This window comes from Glandiceps talaboti, chromosome 16 (assembly GCF_964340395.1).
Source record: "Glandiceps talaboti chromosome 16, keGlaTala1.1, whole genome shotgun sequence".
In the NCBI taxonomy this organism is placed as follows: Eukaryota; Metazoa; Hemichordata; class Enteropneusta; family Spengelidae; genus Glandiceps; species Glandiceps talaboti.
The window spans coordinates 18,641,672-18,660,322 of record NC_135564.1 but is presented as its reverse complement, the minus strand read 5'-3'; the positions used below and the strand labels follow the sequence as shown (position 1 = coordinate 18,660,322).

At 36.8% G+C, this 18,651-nt stretch overlaps 1 protein-coding gene across 1 annotated transcript in view; it reads left to right on the top strand.

Moving 5' to 3' along the window:
* The first annotated feature begins 6,182 nt into the window (after positions 1-6,182).
* The window catches only part of LOC144447189 (uncharacterized), a 29,175-nt gene continuing 16,706 nt past the window's right edge, over positions 6,183-18,651 (top strand). Inside the window, exons 1-2 of the mRNA XM_078137092.1 lie at positions 6,183-6,303; positions 16,246-16,443. Coding sequence (XP_077993218.1) covers positions 6,183-6,303; positions 16,246-16,443 — 319 coding nt within the window. The remainder of the gene's footprint in view (positions 6,304-16,245; positions 16,444-18,651) is intronic.

Genomic DNA, 18,651 nt, shown 5'->3' with positions numbered 1-18,651 from the left:
CCATCACACCACATCTCAGCCACCTCTAACCATCACACCACATCTCAGCCACCACCAACTATCACACCACATCTCAGCCACCACCAACCATCACACTACATCTCAGCCACCTCCAACCATCACACCACATCTCAGCCACCTTTAACCATCACACCACATCTCAGCCACCACCAACTATCACACCACATCTCAGCCACCACCAACCATCACACCACATCACTGCCACCTCCAACCATCACACTACATCTCAGCCACCTCCAACCATCACACCACATCTCAGCCACCTCCAACCATCGCACTACATCTCAGCCACCTCCGACCATCACACCACATCTCAGCCACCACCAACTATCACACCACATCTCAGCCACCACCAACCATCACACCACATCACTGCCACCTCCAACCATCACACTACATCTCAGCCACCTCCAACCATCACACCACATCTCAGCCATTGCCAACATCACTACTGCCACCATCATCCCTACCACGTCTGCCATTGCACCACCACCACCAACACCACCATCACCACCACGTAAACCACCACCATCATCACTGCTGCAACCACTACCACCACCATCACCATGCACCACCACTGCGACTGCTGTCACTATCATTCCCACCATCACTGTTTTCTCCAGTTTTTCCTTGTCGAACCACCACCACCACCACCACCACCACCAACAACAACAACAACAACAACAACAACAACAACTAGTGCATTGCTATTCCTATCACCTGGATTTTTAGTCCTCCATAAATAGTAGTCAATTTAGATTTATTTGGGCTACAATATGGTAAAAAAAAAGAAACTGAAAGTTGAACTGAGAACATGCAAATTTGCAATCTTGTTTGCATTGTGGTAAACATATTATTGTTAGCCTATCAATGAAGGTGACAATTGTAAATAACCCATCACATAATTTGTATGAAACCACAAATAAGCTAGCCTTGGTTACTCACACCCCTGCACAAGGGCTATCCTTCTGATTGCCATTAGATGGGTATTACCACCGATTAATCTAGTCTTGGTTGCCCAGACCCTTACAGGAGGGCTATCCTTCTAATCACCCCAGATTAGGTATTACCACAACTGGGAATAACCTACATATAGTGTAAAAGTTACCCATACCCTTACTGGAAAACTGTCCTTCCAATCATCCCAGATTTGGTACTATAACCATACCTAGATACAGTGTATGTATAATATAACCCTATCCAATTCCTTTGGATCTGAGCATGTTCAGTTCAGTTTTACAAATTAGCGAACTGTTACACAGCAAAATTGATTTTCAAACATTCCATATTTGGGCATTCCATATTCATTGTGTCAGGGCATGATATAATGTTGTACTTCTAGGAGCATAGTGAGCTTCAGTCTGTAGTGTTCAATGGGCTAGCCTGGAGACTATCATTTTAAAGAGGAGATCTGTAGATGTGAAAGGCAACAGTCTCTTGCCTTATACGGTATATTGGCTGGCATTACGCACTGACATTAATCACACACACATAGAGTAGCTACGTATACATAGAAATGGAATGATACAATTCTTGTACCAGGAGAGTTTGTAATGTGCATGCCATAAATTACACGTCGGCTTATTCAAGTGTTAAAATTAGTTTTGTACATAATACATATCACTAAGGGAAACACTGAGTCTTTCTAATTAGAATACTGTTATTATCTTGTCCATAGGCATTCTATCAGAAAAATAAATGTTGTTCTACTAGGAATATTTCATTCCAGAATTTCGATTTTGTATATGGTATCAAGAGAACTTGGCCAGTGAGAACAGTTGGCCAGGAGAACTCAGCCAGTATTTATTGTATATTATTTCAACAAACCTGTCACAAACATAAACAAGCAAGGTTTTGAGGGCAAGGTATATAATTTGTTTCCTATATGAGATACTTTGATGGCATCAGAATTGCATGTATACTCAGAATGATTTAAGTAGTTATGATAACATGGACTATTGAGAATGGAACCTGTTACAAACATGGAAAGTAAACAGATGAATTGGATTAATAACACTTGGCTTAGCATGGTGGAACAGCAGGGACTTGTATTACACACCATGGTTTGATAAGAACAGTTTTATGGCCTCGTTATGTGGACATGAAATGCCAGGAGAACTGGAAATTTATTTGTGAACATGAACTGCTATGTAAAGTGGCCATAAAACTGTTCTTATCAAACCATGGTGTGTCTAATACAAGTCTCTGTATTTTCAACATGCTGTGCCAAGTGTTATTAATCCAGTTCAGTTGTTTACTTTCTCTCTCTGTAACAGGTTCCGCTCATCCACAATGTGGTATCAAAAGTTGTAGCAGTCTGCAGGCATAGTGGCAGAGACAAGACACAGGTCAAGACAGCCTGCATGATCTTTGGAAAGACAACTCTGCCAAAAGTGACAAAAAGAATTATTCGATGACACTTGATGTAACTAATTAGATAGATTTTGGATACTTTGGAATAACAGAGAATTCATACTTTTCTGGAATAACAGGTGGCCACGTTCGTAACTGTCCGAGTTCTCGTACTGGTCAACTTTGCAACTGGCTGAGCTTTCTTTGTATTAAAACAGTATTTTTCATTAGCAAGCCATACATTTACTATCTTCTTGTCAAACTTTTTCAAACACCCTTCTCTCTTGAGGTTTCCTTTTAGTGAAATACACACAACCTATTCATTTTGAAAGTATTTTTTGTAAATAATACATTGAACTGAAATGATGCGTGAAAAGATGATTATATTTGCCAATTCTCAATTCAATCTGTTCGAAAAGGTTCCATTTTTGTCAGGTCTCAATTAAACCTACCAGAAAGTGCCTTAAAAAGTTGAAGTTTTGCCAGTTCTCGATTCACTTAACTCAAAATACCATATTTCTGTTGGAACAGGTTCAATTTTGAATACAGTGCACAGTTGTTTTCAGATGGAATTACATGTATGTAGTCATTTGATTGAAGGTTTGCAAGTCTCTGGGTAATTCTGAGAGGGTTTCTCTTATCTATATTTATAGCTGATTTAAAATAAGAACTTCAGGGAAGTCGTGAGACTTCTACTCCTAGTCACCTAATGTTAACCTTTAATGTCTAACAAGTGATTTCAATCAACTGTGACTATATATATATTGTTAGGTTAAATATGTTGCGTGAGAGGAGGCCGGTGAGGGTGGATGGAAAGGCACACTGTAGATAGAGTTGTGCCATTCTGATAATAGTCTAGGTCCGGACAGAGAATGTATTCCGTACTACAATAAACTCAATACTCCCAGTCTAGTCAAGGTCCCCAACAATTGCACATAATTCTGTGCTCCCTCCCACAGGGTTCATATAAACATGATGACGCCCTCGTGTTCCCATGTGATCTTAGTTTAAACAAACTGGAGGGGGAGTTGGACATTTGCATATCATTATTACGTGCTTAATTCCTGGGATAGTCAAAACATGGTCATAACAGCTGTATCAAATGTATTAATGAGCGATGATGACAGCCTGTCAATTTGTGATGGATTACTACTGACATGCACCGCTGTTTTTTGTTCACCATAATGTTCAAACACACTTGACACTTTTTGTTTGGACCTTGACGAGACTGAGAGTATTGAGTACATTGTAGTACGGAATACGTTCCCCGTCAGGACCTAGATTATTCTGATAATGACTTTAAAAAAAATTGTTTGGTTCCTGTTCCCCAACCCCACCTTGTTTTTCACACTGACTCTTAACTTTTTTTTAAACGTATTTGAGAAAAAAAATCATGAAAATTGTGAAGTCTCACAAGAAGTGGTGTTTGTGGAAATTGACATCAACTTAAAAAGACAATATAAAATTGTTCTTCCAATTTGTAATGGCTGTACATCTGATGAGAAGAAACCAATAACACAGAGACCATATGGAAAATATCGGAAAACATAACTAACTGAACTAGAAACTCATATATGAAAAAAAAAAAAAAATTATAAAATCTACATATCCCACCTATTCTAAACTTGAGCGTAATCGAAACCATACAATATTTTTTGTTAGGCCATACCTGAATCTACCTTTCAACCGCAGGACTCGAAATTAATGGTAGTCCCCATGTCTACAGATTACAAATTCTTGTCATGGTGCTACAGTGATTGCGGCTCGTAGCTCACTTGGGTTACCACTGATTATGCAATGACTGAAAGGATGGAAGACTTACAAACATGAAAGTATTAGTAACATATTTTCAGTAGACAAACTCTGTTTTCAGTTCAGGAATATAGGACTACTTGTCACCATCTTTGGGCTACCACATTCTGAAATTAGTAACCCACTCAGCATGAGACTACCACAGAAAAAAGATATAATTTTGAGTCCTGGAACCCTACAATTTTTATGTAAAGAAAAACATTTCAAAATGGCTCGGACATAGAAAGAAAATATAATTTATAATAGTAGAAATGAAGAAATTGTAATGTTGAAATGACCCTGACTGTTTTGGTCATTCTGTTTACATATGGACATCAAGCCAGTGTGTACAGTAAACATCAACAAATAGTAGTAGAGAGATAACTTCTATCATATAATTATAAAGAAGAATGATCAGGGATGTAGATAACGGTCGGTAGCCGGCAAACCCAACCGCCTACTCTGAAACGTTTTGCCGACTACTTGTACGTAATTAAAAAAAAAAATTCTTTATTTCAACCAGACTGAGTACATGTCCACCATTGGGCAGATTAATGAGTTCTATTCCTCGATGTGGCTGCCGTAATTTTCACATTTTACCATTTACTTTTAAAATTAGCTACGTTCCAGATGATCAATGGACTGATTTATTTTGCTGAAATTGCTAAAAAGGGATAATTATTCTGAACTACATTGTATAATATCATGGAATACTGTTTACTCTATTTAATATGCTATTTAAGCTATTGATGCAACCCCCTCTGGTGATATAGAAAAAATGACTTCTAGTCATTCATGTGATTCCTTTTAACTTGTATTTTAACATACAAATTGTCGTTGGCTAGCTTTAACATATTATGTTAACTTGTCTTCAAACATACGGCGACATTGGACCACAATAGTATCGCATTCAGTAGCAATTAATACTGTCTCCTTCCCTACTAGGAAAATGATTGCATTTCTCTTCACCTGTCTGCCTTGTTTCCATGGTAACCATGGAGACGAAAATGTATGAGTCGTTGGCATACTTGAAAGAAGTGAACGCCATATGTCGGTTTTGTCTCATTGTGGATTTCATAGGTGTAGGGATTGAAAGAGAACTCGTCAGGAAATCTCCCTCTGTTCTTAAGTGAATCTTTGAGAGAAAAAAAAATTGTACTGATGCAAATTTGATAGATAGATTGCCTCAGGAAATCTGGCGCTATGGCTACATAAGATTTATACTGCCTCGATCACCAGAAAAAAATTCAGTCATTGTGTTGTTCAGGAATTAATTTCCTTAGTAGGGAGAGACAAATTTGATTAGATGAGAAATGGTAAAGCTTAGAGGATACATGTGTAGTAAAAGGTCTATGTTGTTGAGAAGCATTTCTACTCAGACATGTAGGTGAACGCATAAAACGCATGAAATTTTGATCAGTTTTCCGGCGGCACTGCTGTGGAAGTGATGCTGATTGGGTTGTGCAGTCAGCGATCTGAATATGCGATGGGTTCTGAATCATTTACTGTCCATGTAGATTTCACGTCACTGCAATGACTCATATTTGCTAATTTTTAATGTCAAGCCTCTGATTGAGTACTCATGGTTTATAATGCAATGATGTTTCATCTTGTTAAGGTATTCGGGTAGTTGTAGTCCATTTGTAGTCTTCAATGTACTGTCGTGGTAATATTGTAATTTCATTTCGTTACCAGCTTTCGTCAATCATTACTGAAACAAGTCCAGCTGTTAAGTCTGACAACATTCGGACAGTAATAGAGCTTAATTAATCATTTACCCTTTCAAAGATGTGCAAGGTGGACTAAAGAATTGATCCATCACACAGTAGGCCATCTTGACAGTGTTAAACGCAATCAGCTATTCTTCAAAGATTCCTGGATGTCGATCTTTACTGATCTTTACTAATCTGGCGGATAGAAAGGCTGGATTTTTGACCCTGTGAGTTGGCTTTGTGTGGACAAATCAATCCCTGGACAGTTTGAAGTCCTTTTCTTTGTCATCGAGGATTTTGTCAACAATGGATTCTAATGGTGTCCGGGAAAGACCTGTTCTGCCAAGCAGGTTTTATCTTATGGTTGTCTTTTGGACTGTTGTTCTCATGATACTTATGATCATGGTGTTTTATATTCAGAGCAAAGGTAAGTGAGGGATCATGTCGACATCGATTTCAAACTGAACACTTTCTTGGATAAATGGTGTGCTTAAGTTTTAAAAAAGAATGAATGGAAAAATGAATGTTGTTTGATTTCCCAGTATATACATTTTGACAGTACAGAAACTGAAGGCATGATTGTATGTTGAATATTATCGGACACATGATTGGAATATTTCAAATTTATACAAGAAATTATATATGTATGTAGGTGTGCTATAATGACATCAGTGTGTTGATCTTAGATACACAGTTGGTAGCAAGCTGAGAGACTAAAAATAAATATGAACGTAACTTTTTCTGCCAAAATTGAAATTCTGGAATGATTTTTGAAATGTTGAGCATGCAAGGATAACGTATTTGATATGAAGGCATTTCTTGACCACGTCTTACAAATAACTTCATGAATATATGCAAATGTTGTTCATGAATATGCAAATGTAAAGTGAATATGCAAATTATGTTTGTGCATGAGTTACACTTACCTGACAAAGTGTTTTGAACAAGTGTTACACTAATTAATGGGAGTATAGATTTCTATAACTCAAAACAAATAGTGAGCAGAAATTTACATAAATTATTGATAACGATCTAGATAATTTGATGTCAGTAATGAGTTTAACTGTAAGCTGATAAAATCCAATGTAGTGTACATGTCAGGATTTCTTTTTGGCTGTTACATTTACTGTTATTTGTTCTGTTGTGAGTTTTTTGTTACATAGATCTGACACAATACCATAGGTTTTCCAGAGTCACATGAGAGCGCTGAGTGAATTCACTCAACCAACGAAAATGCGTAATATGCCAAAACATGCGGGTACTGTAATTCTGAGTGCTCTCTGCCAAAAGATCACGATCACAGAGCACAAACAACAATGTTATCGTTATTGTTTGGTTATTCTCTTTCTTTCAATTTGGAACGTTGAGTGTTATATTGTAAGACGGATTCTGATTGGCAACTATGGGTAACCTATACTATTGTGTCAGATGTATGTAACGAACACTCACAAAAGAACAAACGACAGTAAACGTAACAGCCAAAAAGAAACCGTGACGTGTACACTACATCAGATTATAATCAGATTGGTCTAACTGTAGATGTTGAAGAGAAATTTCTCTCCAATGTCTGTGGTCTAACATTAACAGACTCTAAATACTCGTAAAAATATAAGTTGGTTTTAATATACTGTTAAAAAAAATGACTGTCTTTGAAAAACATGATGATTCAGCAAGTGTCAAGATTGAATTTGTAGCATCTTTGCAATTTAATAACCAGTACAAATTGAATATTGTGGACAGATGAGAAACGGTTGATCATAATATGTTTGAACATTTTCACTGTAGACTTTGTGAAATGTCAAGTATGAATCATGCTGTTGAAACCAGAAACTGCGCCGTAGTGATCACAGACAACTGCTGTAGTGATCACAGACTAAGCCATAGTGATCACAGACAACGGCTGTAGTGATTGCAGACAACGGCTGTAGTGATCACAGACAACAGCTGTAGTGATCACAGATAATGGACGTAGTGATCACAGACAATGGACGTAGTGATCACAGACAATTAATGTTTAACTGATTTAAACAATTTTGAACTGATATATCACCCATCAGTATGTCTTCAACTTACAAGTTTATAAAAGAATACAAAAGTAGGAGAAAGGAATAAGGATTATCTGAGGCAGTGAAATTGTTACTTCAATCAACATTCACTCAGACAGTCTTGTGATGTTAATCCTCTTTCTACCAGGGGGTATTTGTTTGTACACAAAAAGCTACAACTAGGGGAAAACAGGATTCACTTGCTTGTAGACTGTATTGTGTGCTTGTGAAATCTGTACTTTTGCTGTTAGGGATGTGAAAGCAAGAGGTAAATTAAATCTAGTAAACTCTGCATTGTCATGTAAGCCTTTACATACATTCGATCACAATTTGGGTTGTGAACATCCTCAAAGTATTGTCCCTTCTACATGATTTACCTACACTTTTAGTGTGTATTAAACCTGTCAAGGTATAGCATTGCTTTCTTTGCATTCAGTCATAATTTAAATGTCCTGTATGTCTCCTTTTACATTCAGTAAAGAAACCCTGTCAATCTGTTCTCAACATACCCAGTGCACTTTGCATACAGCTCTCCACAATGTGGGTGGAGAACCCTGAAGTACATACATGTGTCCTTTACATTTACCCATACTTTTAATGTGTACCCTGTCAAGGTGTAATGTTGTCTCCCTTGCATTTAGCCACATTTTGGGTGTCAGTTTGTATGTCTCCTTTTCTTGAAAGCATAATTCAAGAATGAAACCCAGTCAAAGTGTATGTACACAGTTTGGGTGGGGAACCCTGTTATGGTGTGAAGTGGGAACTTACGAGGTACACTTTTGTCAACTTAGAGACGATCGCTCAATGTCACACAAGTTCATAAGCGAACTTTGTTCATATAGGGGGAGGGGGTCTGGCATCAATGGGATTGCTGAACTTCATTTTCACACTTCTTACCAAATTTCGATGGAAAACTCACTTCAATGATAACAGCTTTAATTGTGTTTACTACTGAGATGTTCGTTTGTTGAGCTTGTGCAACATTATGCGACTGACCGTCCCTTAATGTGGATGACGATGACAACACCTGTCACCGTCAAAGTAGAAGGCCTCACAATACTGAATACTTTGTGTGTGCAGTTTTTCAAAAGTATATCAAGTGCTGTATGTGGCTTACATATTTGTAGTCACATCACATCACATCACAGTTGTACAAGGACTTTGACTTGGCAGTGAATCAGGAGCATTGAGTGATGAGTCAGATGTGTATCTCTGGCTTCTTAAGAAGTTGTGAGTGCCTCACAAGACGGTTTTCTTCATGTGTCACTGAGCATTTGTATATGAATCTCCCCAGGAGATCTCCATTTCTCTATTCGACTCATAGTTAGTGTTGAAAGAAGAATAAATTTATTTGTTACAGTTTGTGGGGGAAAAAAATTATCAACATTGTAAAAATATTTTGTGTAAGTTTAAGCATAGGAATTTTGAAACAACAACAACAACAGCTGTGTGTGAATTGAAATGTAGTAATTGTACTAAGACTTATCTGAATGTAAGTATAACTCATAATATGCAGAGTTGAAGGATTGTTGATCAAATCCATAAAGTATATACTATTAGCAGTGTTTTTGCTAAGGTTTGGGAACACCGGTAACAGAAAGGGGAAAAGAGGTAAAACTGGTAGTGCTTCGCATGCAATGTATCATAGTTTAGGTGGGGAACCCCGGTAAAATGATGTGGGAACCCCGGTAGATTTCACCTACTTACCGTCCTTAAATAAAACACTGATTAGTAACAACATTCAAACTAATATTAAAAACAAACAAATAAGGATATAGAATCTAAGATTGTAAGTGTGTGTGTGTGTGTGTGTGTGTGCGCGTGCGTGTGTGTGCATGCGTGTGTGTATGTGTGTGCGTGTGCGTGTGTTTGTGCATGTGTCTGTGTGTATGTATGCATGTGAAAAGAGAAGATAAGAAAAACTCTGACAAGTAAACAATAATTCAAGTTTTTGAAATATTAAACCATGAGAAATAATCAATGTCGTGAGTAGTTTTGGTGGAAGACTCGATATATATGTTCTTGTGACCAGATGTTGCTTTCTGTATTGAAATAAAGACGCCATTTTGGGAATAAACCAATCGTCATGGGAAAGTATTGTCACTACAGTAGTCTGAGTAAATGCCGTTATTAAGACAACCTATGCTATGAATGAGATGACTATGGTGAAAAAAGTGTGACACTGTTTTAGAAACAACAAAAATAAGAATAGAAATGAGAACTCGTACAAGACCATTGACTCTGTTTTTGTTTAATATTGTGAATGGGGTGTGAAGTTTCACTTAGTCGTTGCTGACGTGACTACAAATGGCATTGTCTATTTCAAAGTGGGGGAAGGGTGGTTGTAGAAATGACAACTACATGCATTTCACGTATTATAGAAGAAAAGAAGTACGGACAGCTGCCTCGAAAAGCAAATTGCTGTATTGTCACTCTTTATAACTGCTTTTATAGCAGTTTTAGTGTGGTTACCATGGTTACCATGGTTTTTACAGCACAACCAAATGACACTGGCCTAGCTTGTCAGTTGATAAAAATTTTGCATTGGATAAAACCTCTAATAATTATCTTTTATGAACATAGAATCAAAAGTCTAGGTAATTTTCTCTGGTTTTTAATGTGAAATGTGTGCCTAGGAAATAACATGTTTAAACTATTTTTTTACTTTGTTCTAGAAAATTCCAACCTATTTTCAGTTAAATAAAAAAAAAACCTGAGATCAAATTTTGAAATAGAGATGAAAATATCAAAATTTAGTGCTTTGAGAATCCAATATGGCTGCCAAATATTGTGTGTGTTAACTCAAAAGGAAAATAAAGGATTGTCAATATCCTTGACAACAAGACAGTGAATACCCAAATTTCTTTTAATATTTCAAGAGGACCAGAAGTATGTTTTCACATGGCAAAGTTTTGAGAGATTTCAGGAACTTTTGAAAATATTTTTAGTGAAATTCCATCAAATTATTAAATTTCAGATTTTGTAATTAATATTAATATTACTATTATTAGGTAGTCTAGAGACTGTCCATGGTTTGAATCCTTCCACACCATGATACGGGAATGGAAAGGAAAGATAGCTGGAAATATTGAATGGAATAAATTTTGAATCCTTCCTCACTATGGTATTGAATGGAAAGGCAGCTGGAAATATTGATGGAATAAATAAGTTTTAAAAGATTGACATTTCTTTTATGAAAAAAATGAAAGGACATTTCTTTGTTATTGAGCAACCATAGAAATGTGAAACAGAAAGACAACAGAAATGCAGACAGTGTTTTTATAAAGGGTAGTAAGTAGGTAAAATGTACCTGAACTCCTTAGGGGTTTTACTGAGAGTCTCTGCTCAAATTATTGTTTTAAAAGTATGGAAATGTAAGATTTCACTCAAAGGGAAAGAATGGATACTTTGTCAATTTATGTTAGTAAAACCTTGGAGGTTAAACACGGTAAAATAAGTTAGTTTCAGTCATTTTCACTTATCAGTTACAGAGCTGCTGGTATTTATCAGAACTTAGATGGAATTGCTGTATGAGACTTGGTAGGCAACTCAACTACACTGACAATGTTAACGGACCTTACAAAAACAATGTCACTTCCTCCTAAGTTTACCGGTGCCAATTGTGAAAATGAAACTAATGCATATTTGTATCTCATGATTTAAGTGTTAAACATAGAGAGAATTCACAAGTCATCCTTCCCCGCACAATTCTCAAGTTGCCTTGCCCTTTAAATTCCATGTCTGTATGGGGGTGGTTCAAATTTCAGGGTATTTGAATGCCTGTCAGCAAATCTGTGTATATTAAGAGTAGAGAGTATATATTTAAGTATACCTTTCTCTCAAATTGCTGGAGGGATATTGATTGTACACCAGGAAATGAGAAAATGGGTTTTCAGATAAGTATACGACAGTGAGAAGGCCTCAGCTGTGTTGCCTTAGAAAACTGAGAAATTAGATTGTCTTAGTACAGACCATAATACTTAGTTGTGACTTGGTAACAACAATGTATGACTTTGTGTGTTATGGCACAAGGTCCAGTACTCGAGAATGAATGTTCATAGCTTCTGTGTTCATAACTGCTGTTACAAATGAAAATTTCCTCTCAAAGAGTTCAAAAAGTTTTGGATTGAATCCAAAATGTGATTATCGTTTGGCATGTTCGAGTATGTTGTTAGATACAAGAATTACTAAATGTATAGTAGTGAAAAAGTCAGACTCAGTGAGGGCTGGTTCTCAGTGTAGTTGTGTTGTGTTGTGTTGTGTTGTGTTGTGTTGTATTGTATTCTGGTCTGGTCTGGTCTGGCCCCTCCATCCATTTCTCCATCCATTTGTCGTTCCATCTGTCCATCCATCCATCCGTCCATCCATCCATCTGTCCGTCCATCCATCCATCCATCCATCTGTCCATCCATCCATCCATCCGTCCATCCATCCATCTGTCCGTCCATCCATCTGTCCATCCATCCATCCATCCATCCGTCCATCCATCCGTCCATCTGTCCGTCCGTCCGTCCGTTCATCCATCCGTCCATCCATCCATCCATCCATCCATCCATCCATCCATCCATCCATCTATCCATCATCCATCCATCCATCCATCCATCCATCTATCCATCATCCATCATCCATCCATCCATCCATCCATCCATCCATCTATCCATCATCCATCCATCCATCCATCCATCCATCCGTCTGTCCGTCCATCCATCCATCCATTATGTCACTAGCTGATCACTTTCAAGGTCAATGTTTCAATGCCCTGTCATTGCATTGATGTTATCTTTAAAGAAGATTACTTAGGATCATTTACAACTTTTTCTATAGCTACGTCAAACAACTATTTAGATGTTAATCCGTAGACAAAATGAGCCTTCAAACATCAAATTGTTTATCTATGCAGTGTTTACCCTTTGGTACTCTGTGATCTGTACTTTCTGGAAGGAAAACATGTCTGTAAAAGTGGAATCTGATACCAGTAACCTGCAGACATTACTTGGTTTGGTTTCAATGGTCTGTGTATTAGTTTTCAGTAGTTGAATAGTTGGTTGGTTGATCCCCTCTGATAGAGGTTAATGAACTCTTTACCTTTATTCTATTTGACCAAGAAGAGGTTGTTCTCTGTTTTAAAGGGTCACATCTCAGTCTGTAACTTTGTGGGTTTTGGTCGTTACTTTTGTTTAAAGGGACACCGTCTGTAACTTCATGTTACAGACGATGAAACTATGATGCTGGGTAACTTTTTGTTTTTCAGTGGTTACTTTTGTTTCTGATTGAAATGTGCTTATATTTTTCCAGTGAGTAGAACATGTTGAATTTTGTTTTTTTGCAATTTTTATAGCTTTCACCGGGTATTCAGATATGATTTAAAAATCATATTATGACATCATTGTTTAGTTAAGGACTTATTTAAGCTGGTTCAGTATGAGTTACAGAGTATAGAGTTTATTCAGCTGGGTAGAGAGTTAGGTTTAGAAAGTGGTGAGTTACAAGCGTACGTATTTCAAGGAAAAACAGGCTATAGCTAGGGATGAAACTTGAAAGACAAGAAGCATGAGGAAAGGCAGAAAGAGAAATCATGAAGAAAGAGAAATCGTGATGAGAGTGACAGTGAGACTCTGAGAGTATGCACAAGAAGGAAAAGTCGGCTTACGTGACAATGTCAATATACATTGCATCATACCATGTCTAAAATTGTAATTGACAGACTGCTTGTATACATAGCGTTGAAATTATGACTGGTACTGGTATTAAAAAACAACGCACGTTCCAGGTGAAATGGAATCTGACTTATGCACACATTATTGTAAACATAGGGAGTACTTTCTTATCTCTGTTAATACAGATTTGAAATTCAATATCTTGGCACCCTGTAAGTGTAAGGAAGACTTGATTGAAGTTTCCTCTTGCAAAAAAAGTTTTTGGCAGCGTTGAATAGTGCACTGACTTGGCAGGAGATAACATTTTGTATTCAAGCTAGGGAGTTAACGTAAATGTTGTGATAGGAATAGGTATTAGGGTAGGCCCCTTAACCATACATCTTATTTTCTTGTTGACCGTTGGGTAGCACTGTTTTAGACACTGTGTCATGAGTGATATAAATGTACAAAAAATAATGCCAAGTCACTCAGCAAAGTATTGACAGTAAACTACTAATGTATGGATAGAATTTCTGTAGCTTAGTGTTGACATTTCAGAACTTCCTAAGGGTCAATGTAAGGTCATGAGTTTATGTGTCCTTTTTCCAGACAACCAAGTGATTGTCTATAGCCTTTAGAGTGCATAGTTCGCTGACAGTGTTGACTGGTTTGTCTACAATTTTGACAGTATGTCAGAAGTTATAAACCCCAGTTCTATACCATGCCTCTGAGAAAAACAATATATTATGTTTTTGGGAGAGACGACATATTGAATTGCTATGTTTGACATTTTCGGAAGCGATGGTTACTTTTTATGCCAAATTTCTAATCTAACTGAATAAAGGGATGTCCTTTCTCAAAGTCCAGTCCTAAATTAACATGATTTAGGCCAAAAATTTGCAAAAAGGAAGAATTCTGGGACTTGATTTTGATAGACAATTTGTTGGTTGGTTCTGGTGGATTGGATGGATAGGTAGTTGCCTTGGGTTGTACCAACTCATCACCATGACAACAACATACATTATCTCTATAAAGAAATGCATAAATAAATGAATACAAATGATTTTAAAAATGAAATATTATAAAGTAACATAGCACAGTATAAGATACAAAAATGTAGATAGACCGATAGACAGACAGACAGACAGACAGACAGACAGACAGACAGACAGACAGACACAGACAGACAGATTGATAGATAGAAATAAAAATGAGCTAGAAATTTGAATGCTGTTATTCTTTTCACTCAGCACAGTATTTTAGGAATTTTCAAAGTAGTAACAAAGACATGCATTGTAATGGAGACCACCAGCAAATAAAACGTTGAACGTTTCAAATTGTTTTAATGTGTAACTTTAATTCATCACATTGTATTGGGATAGCAAAGTGAGAGATATTTTTTACCAGAAATGTGGTCCTTACAAGTTAAACGTATTGATTTTATGGCTTTATTTTTGTAATGGATTATCAGTATATATGAGATACAGTCTTGTCTGCAATGTCTGTGGTGTTGTAAACACCCTAACAAGCCCCCTTACTACAGACTCTATCTATAGCATTTGGTTCCCGGAAAAAAGACCTGTATCAATGTCTAACAGGGATCACATAACATGTACATTCCCATACAAATTCCATGTGTGTAGTGATAATTAGCAGGGAAAATAAGGCAGCTATAGATACCCGGGAATAGTACTGGAATCAGCTGAGAACGTGCATTGATTTATGCACTGACCAAATGACACGTATCAAAGTCTGACAGATGATATAGATGGTTTGATCAGTTGTATGTGAAATATATCTTTAGTTGCATTGTGTAATTTTTTTTTATATTGTTGTCATCACAAAAGATACTGATTACAATTGCAATGCCAAAGCCAAACTTCTACGTTAAAAAAATTGTAAGCCACAATGTTGCCTGTGCATCATTCTCAACATATGCAAATTTGATCCAATGGTGGCCATATTTGAAATTACTGTACATGTACAGCAAAAATAAATGTTCACTGCAGAACTCTAAAACTATAAGATTCAAGTGTCTACCCCCATATTATCAGGTATAAGACTTTGACCTCTACATTGACCTTCGGGGTCAGTCTTTAAATCAAGCCTATTCCTTGCATATTGCAGACACTTTGTCTTATTTAGATAAAACTTATAAGTACAAGGGAGATATGCAATGCATTTATTTCATCCATTCATTATACCATGCATGAGCCAAGTTGAACAAAAAATATGGAATATATACTCTGGTCGTTCTATGTCACAACAATGTGCATCTATGTCACAACAACGCGTGTCTACATCACTGGTTTTGCTGTGTTCGAAATATGAGTCAAAATGTTCAAAATTGCCATTACTTTCCCAGATTTTTCTTTGTTATTACTGGTGCTAGTATAATTATGCTACTCTCCAATATTCTTCTTCATTCAGCCGGAAAATACTCGTGACCTAAGGGGTTGTCACTAGTCATCGCTAGGCAAAGGCCCCTTAGGTCACTTGTATTTTCCTTGGCTGAACAAAGAAAAATATTGGGGAATAATGTCTAAATGTAAACATGCAGACATGACATGCAAAAAGTGAATTACATATCTGAATCAATATTTACAATGACATATGCTATTTATTGTAATTATGATTTTTTTTAAATTTCAAATGTTTTCAAAATGTTTCTTTTGATATATATTGTAGGTTATTCAGAGGCTCAGCAAACTACATGTGCCTACTATAATGGTGCCAAGGGAGAAGATTTTTTTGTGACGAGCAAAGAGTCGGGTCAGATCAGTGCAAACGACTCTGTAATGCTGTGTGCTGCCTCAGATGATCAATTCTGTTTCTCAGCATGGGAAGAATCACCTAACCAAGACGGCATTATCATTGTCAAACAAGGTAAGAATATTTTGTTTCACATTGTGTGAGTGGTGAGAAAAATGAAACATGGGATGCACTCGAGTCACGAAATCATAATCATGGGATGCACTCGATTAGCAAAATCATGATTTATGATTTATTGATTCAATGATTTATTATTCAACTATGATTTATTGATCACAATCATTATTTCATATTTGAAAACACAAAATCACAATCATAATTTGTAATCATAGTAATCATGCATGAACCATGAGTGATGTGATTATAATTATAGATGGTGGACAACGTAATTAATATGGGGATCATGTGCATGCAAGTTGGAAGTGGCTGGAAACGTGATATAAATAAAATATGAATTGTCGGACTAGTGATTTTTTATCATAACAATCATTTTGATCCTGTAAAATAATTTAATTTTGAGAAATGTGTGAAACTTTGTAAAATCTTTAGAAATGATCAAGTAGTACTAGTAGTAGCAGTAAAATTTATTTAAGAACAGGGTAGCCAGGAAACACCAGAAGCTGGTTTCCACCTGGTCCATGTTACCACACACCAAAAAAAAACCATTACATGTTACCACACACCATTAAGCCTTCCAAAAATGACATCAGCTTAGTCAAAATCATGATTTTGCAAATCGAGTGTGTCCATGATTTGATATGTGAGTTTTGTCACATGACAGATATTAAGGCCAGTGAGTGGCTGATTGTTTTTACATGTCAAGTGAATACTAATGAGTTTGTTGGTTTGTGATTGTAATTTCCAATAATGATTGGGTTAAAAAATGATATTCCATGGAATGTTTTACAAAAAATTCATAACCTAGTGATAGAGATGAGACTATTAGGCCAAAAAAAAAAAATAATCTGGTTCTGGTCAGGGTAAACTTTCTAAAGTGGTGCGACGACGCGCGGTTTTTTTTTTTTTTGTAATTTTTTTTTTTTTTTTTGCAAATTAGTAAATACACATTTTTGACACTTTACATGCTCTCGGAAGATGTCATACAAGTTACAACTCTGGAAGTTGGCACTTTTGTATGGCAAGTTTTGTACGATGCGGATCAATCATCCATCAGGGCATCATCACTAGTCACATTTACAAATTTATCTTATCGCCCAGTGATTTGCAGTTATAATCCCATCCAAGATAATAATGAGTCTTGCCTTGCAACCACTGTATAATGTCATTGTGCAACTTGTAACGTTAAATAATGAGAAATAGGTCTGTCCAACGGACGTAGAGGAGGCAGTGTTTTCTTTCGAGCACCGTCCGTCATCAGTCTGATACGCAGTCTGTATACGCTACGATGTTCGACACGTCTTTCCATCTCATCGCAGCTGGAAAGACGTGTCGAACATCGCAGCGCATACATCCAGAGCTAACTGCTTACGCTACAGGAAAATCTTTGTATTCAGAAGGCAGAACGAAACGATCACCAGAACTAAGAACACCTCGAAAGTCAGCTGAATTGATATCAACATTTCGATTGCTCACGACGTACTCAAACTTCAGACATTTTCGAAACATGTGAGCGGTTTACCACCTAGCACAGTGAACACACTATTTCCCGTGATTCCCTTCAACCACGCTCATCGTACATATTACGTACACATATCGTACGGGGGGTTATGGGTATGCAACAGTACTAGAAGAAAAGGGTACCCGTTACCAAATAGAAGTGCGCCATCACACGAGTTAAATTTTTCCGCTAGCCTTGCATACAGTGTTGATCGACGGGGAATTGTAAATAAGGAACGGGAAAGCAAAAATTATCGGAAAAAAAAGGATCGACGCGGGGGTATTCAGGGCACGCGCGCGCTGACCAGAACCAAACATATTTTTTTTTTTGGCCTTATATGCAATTTTTGATCAAACGATAAAAAAATAGGCATGTTTTCAAATGCAGGTATAGATAAATTTAGGCCACTTGGATTTTGGAACAGTTAGTGTAAGTTTATCCTCTGTGGTTTTGGCAGTACACTGGGACCATGATAGTTTAAATGTTGTAAACTGAGACATACCAAGCAAGAATATGAAGTTAGATATGACCTCAGGTCACGTGTGAGCGCCCTCTGTGTTGTATGACTACAATTTTAATAAGTGAGGTGTGATTTGTAATATGTGTTCGATTTGTTTGATATTGAAGACTTTAGTGTTCAATTCAGTGAATCAGATACATGTTTTATGCAACATTTGTAAACAAAGTACTTTTACTGAGTTTCC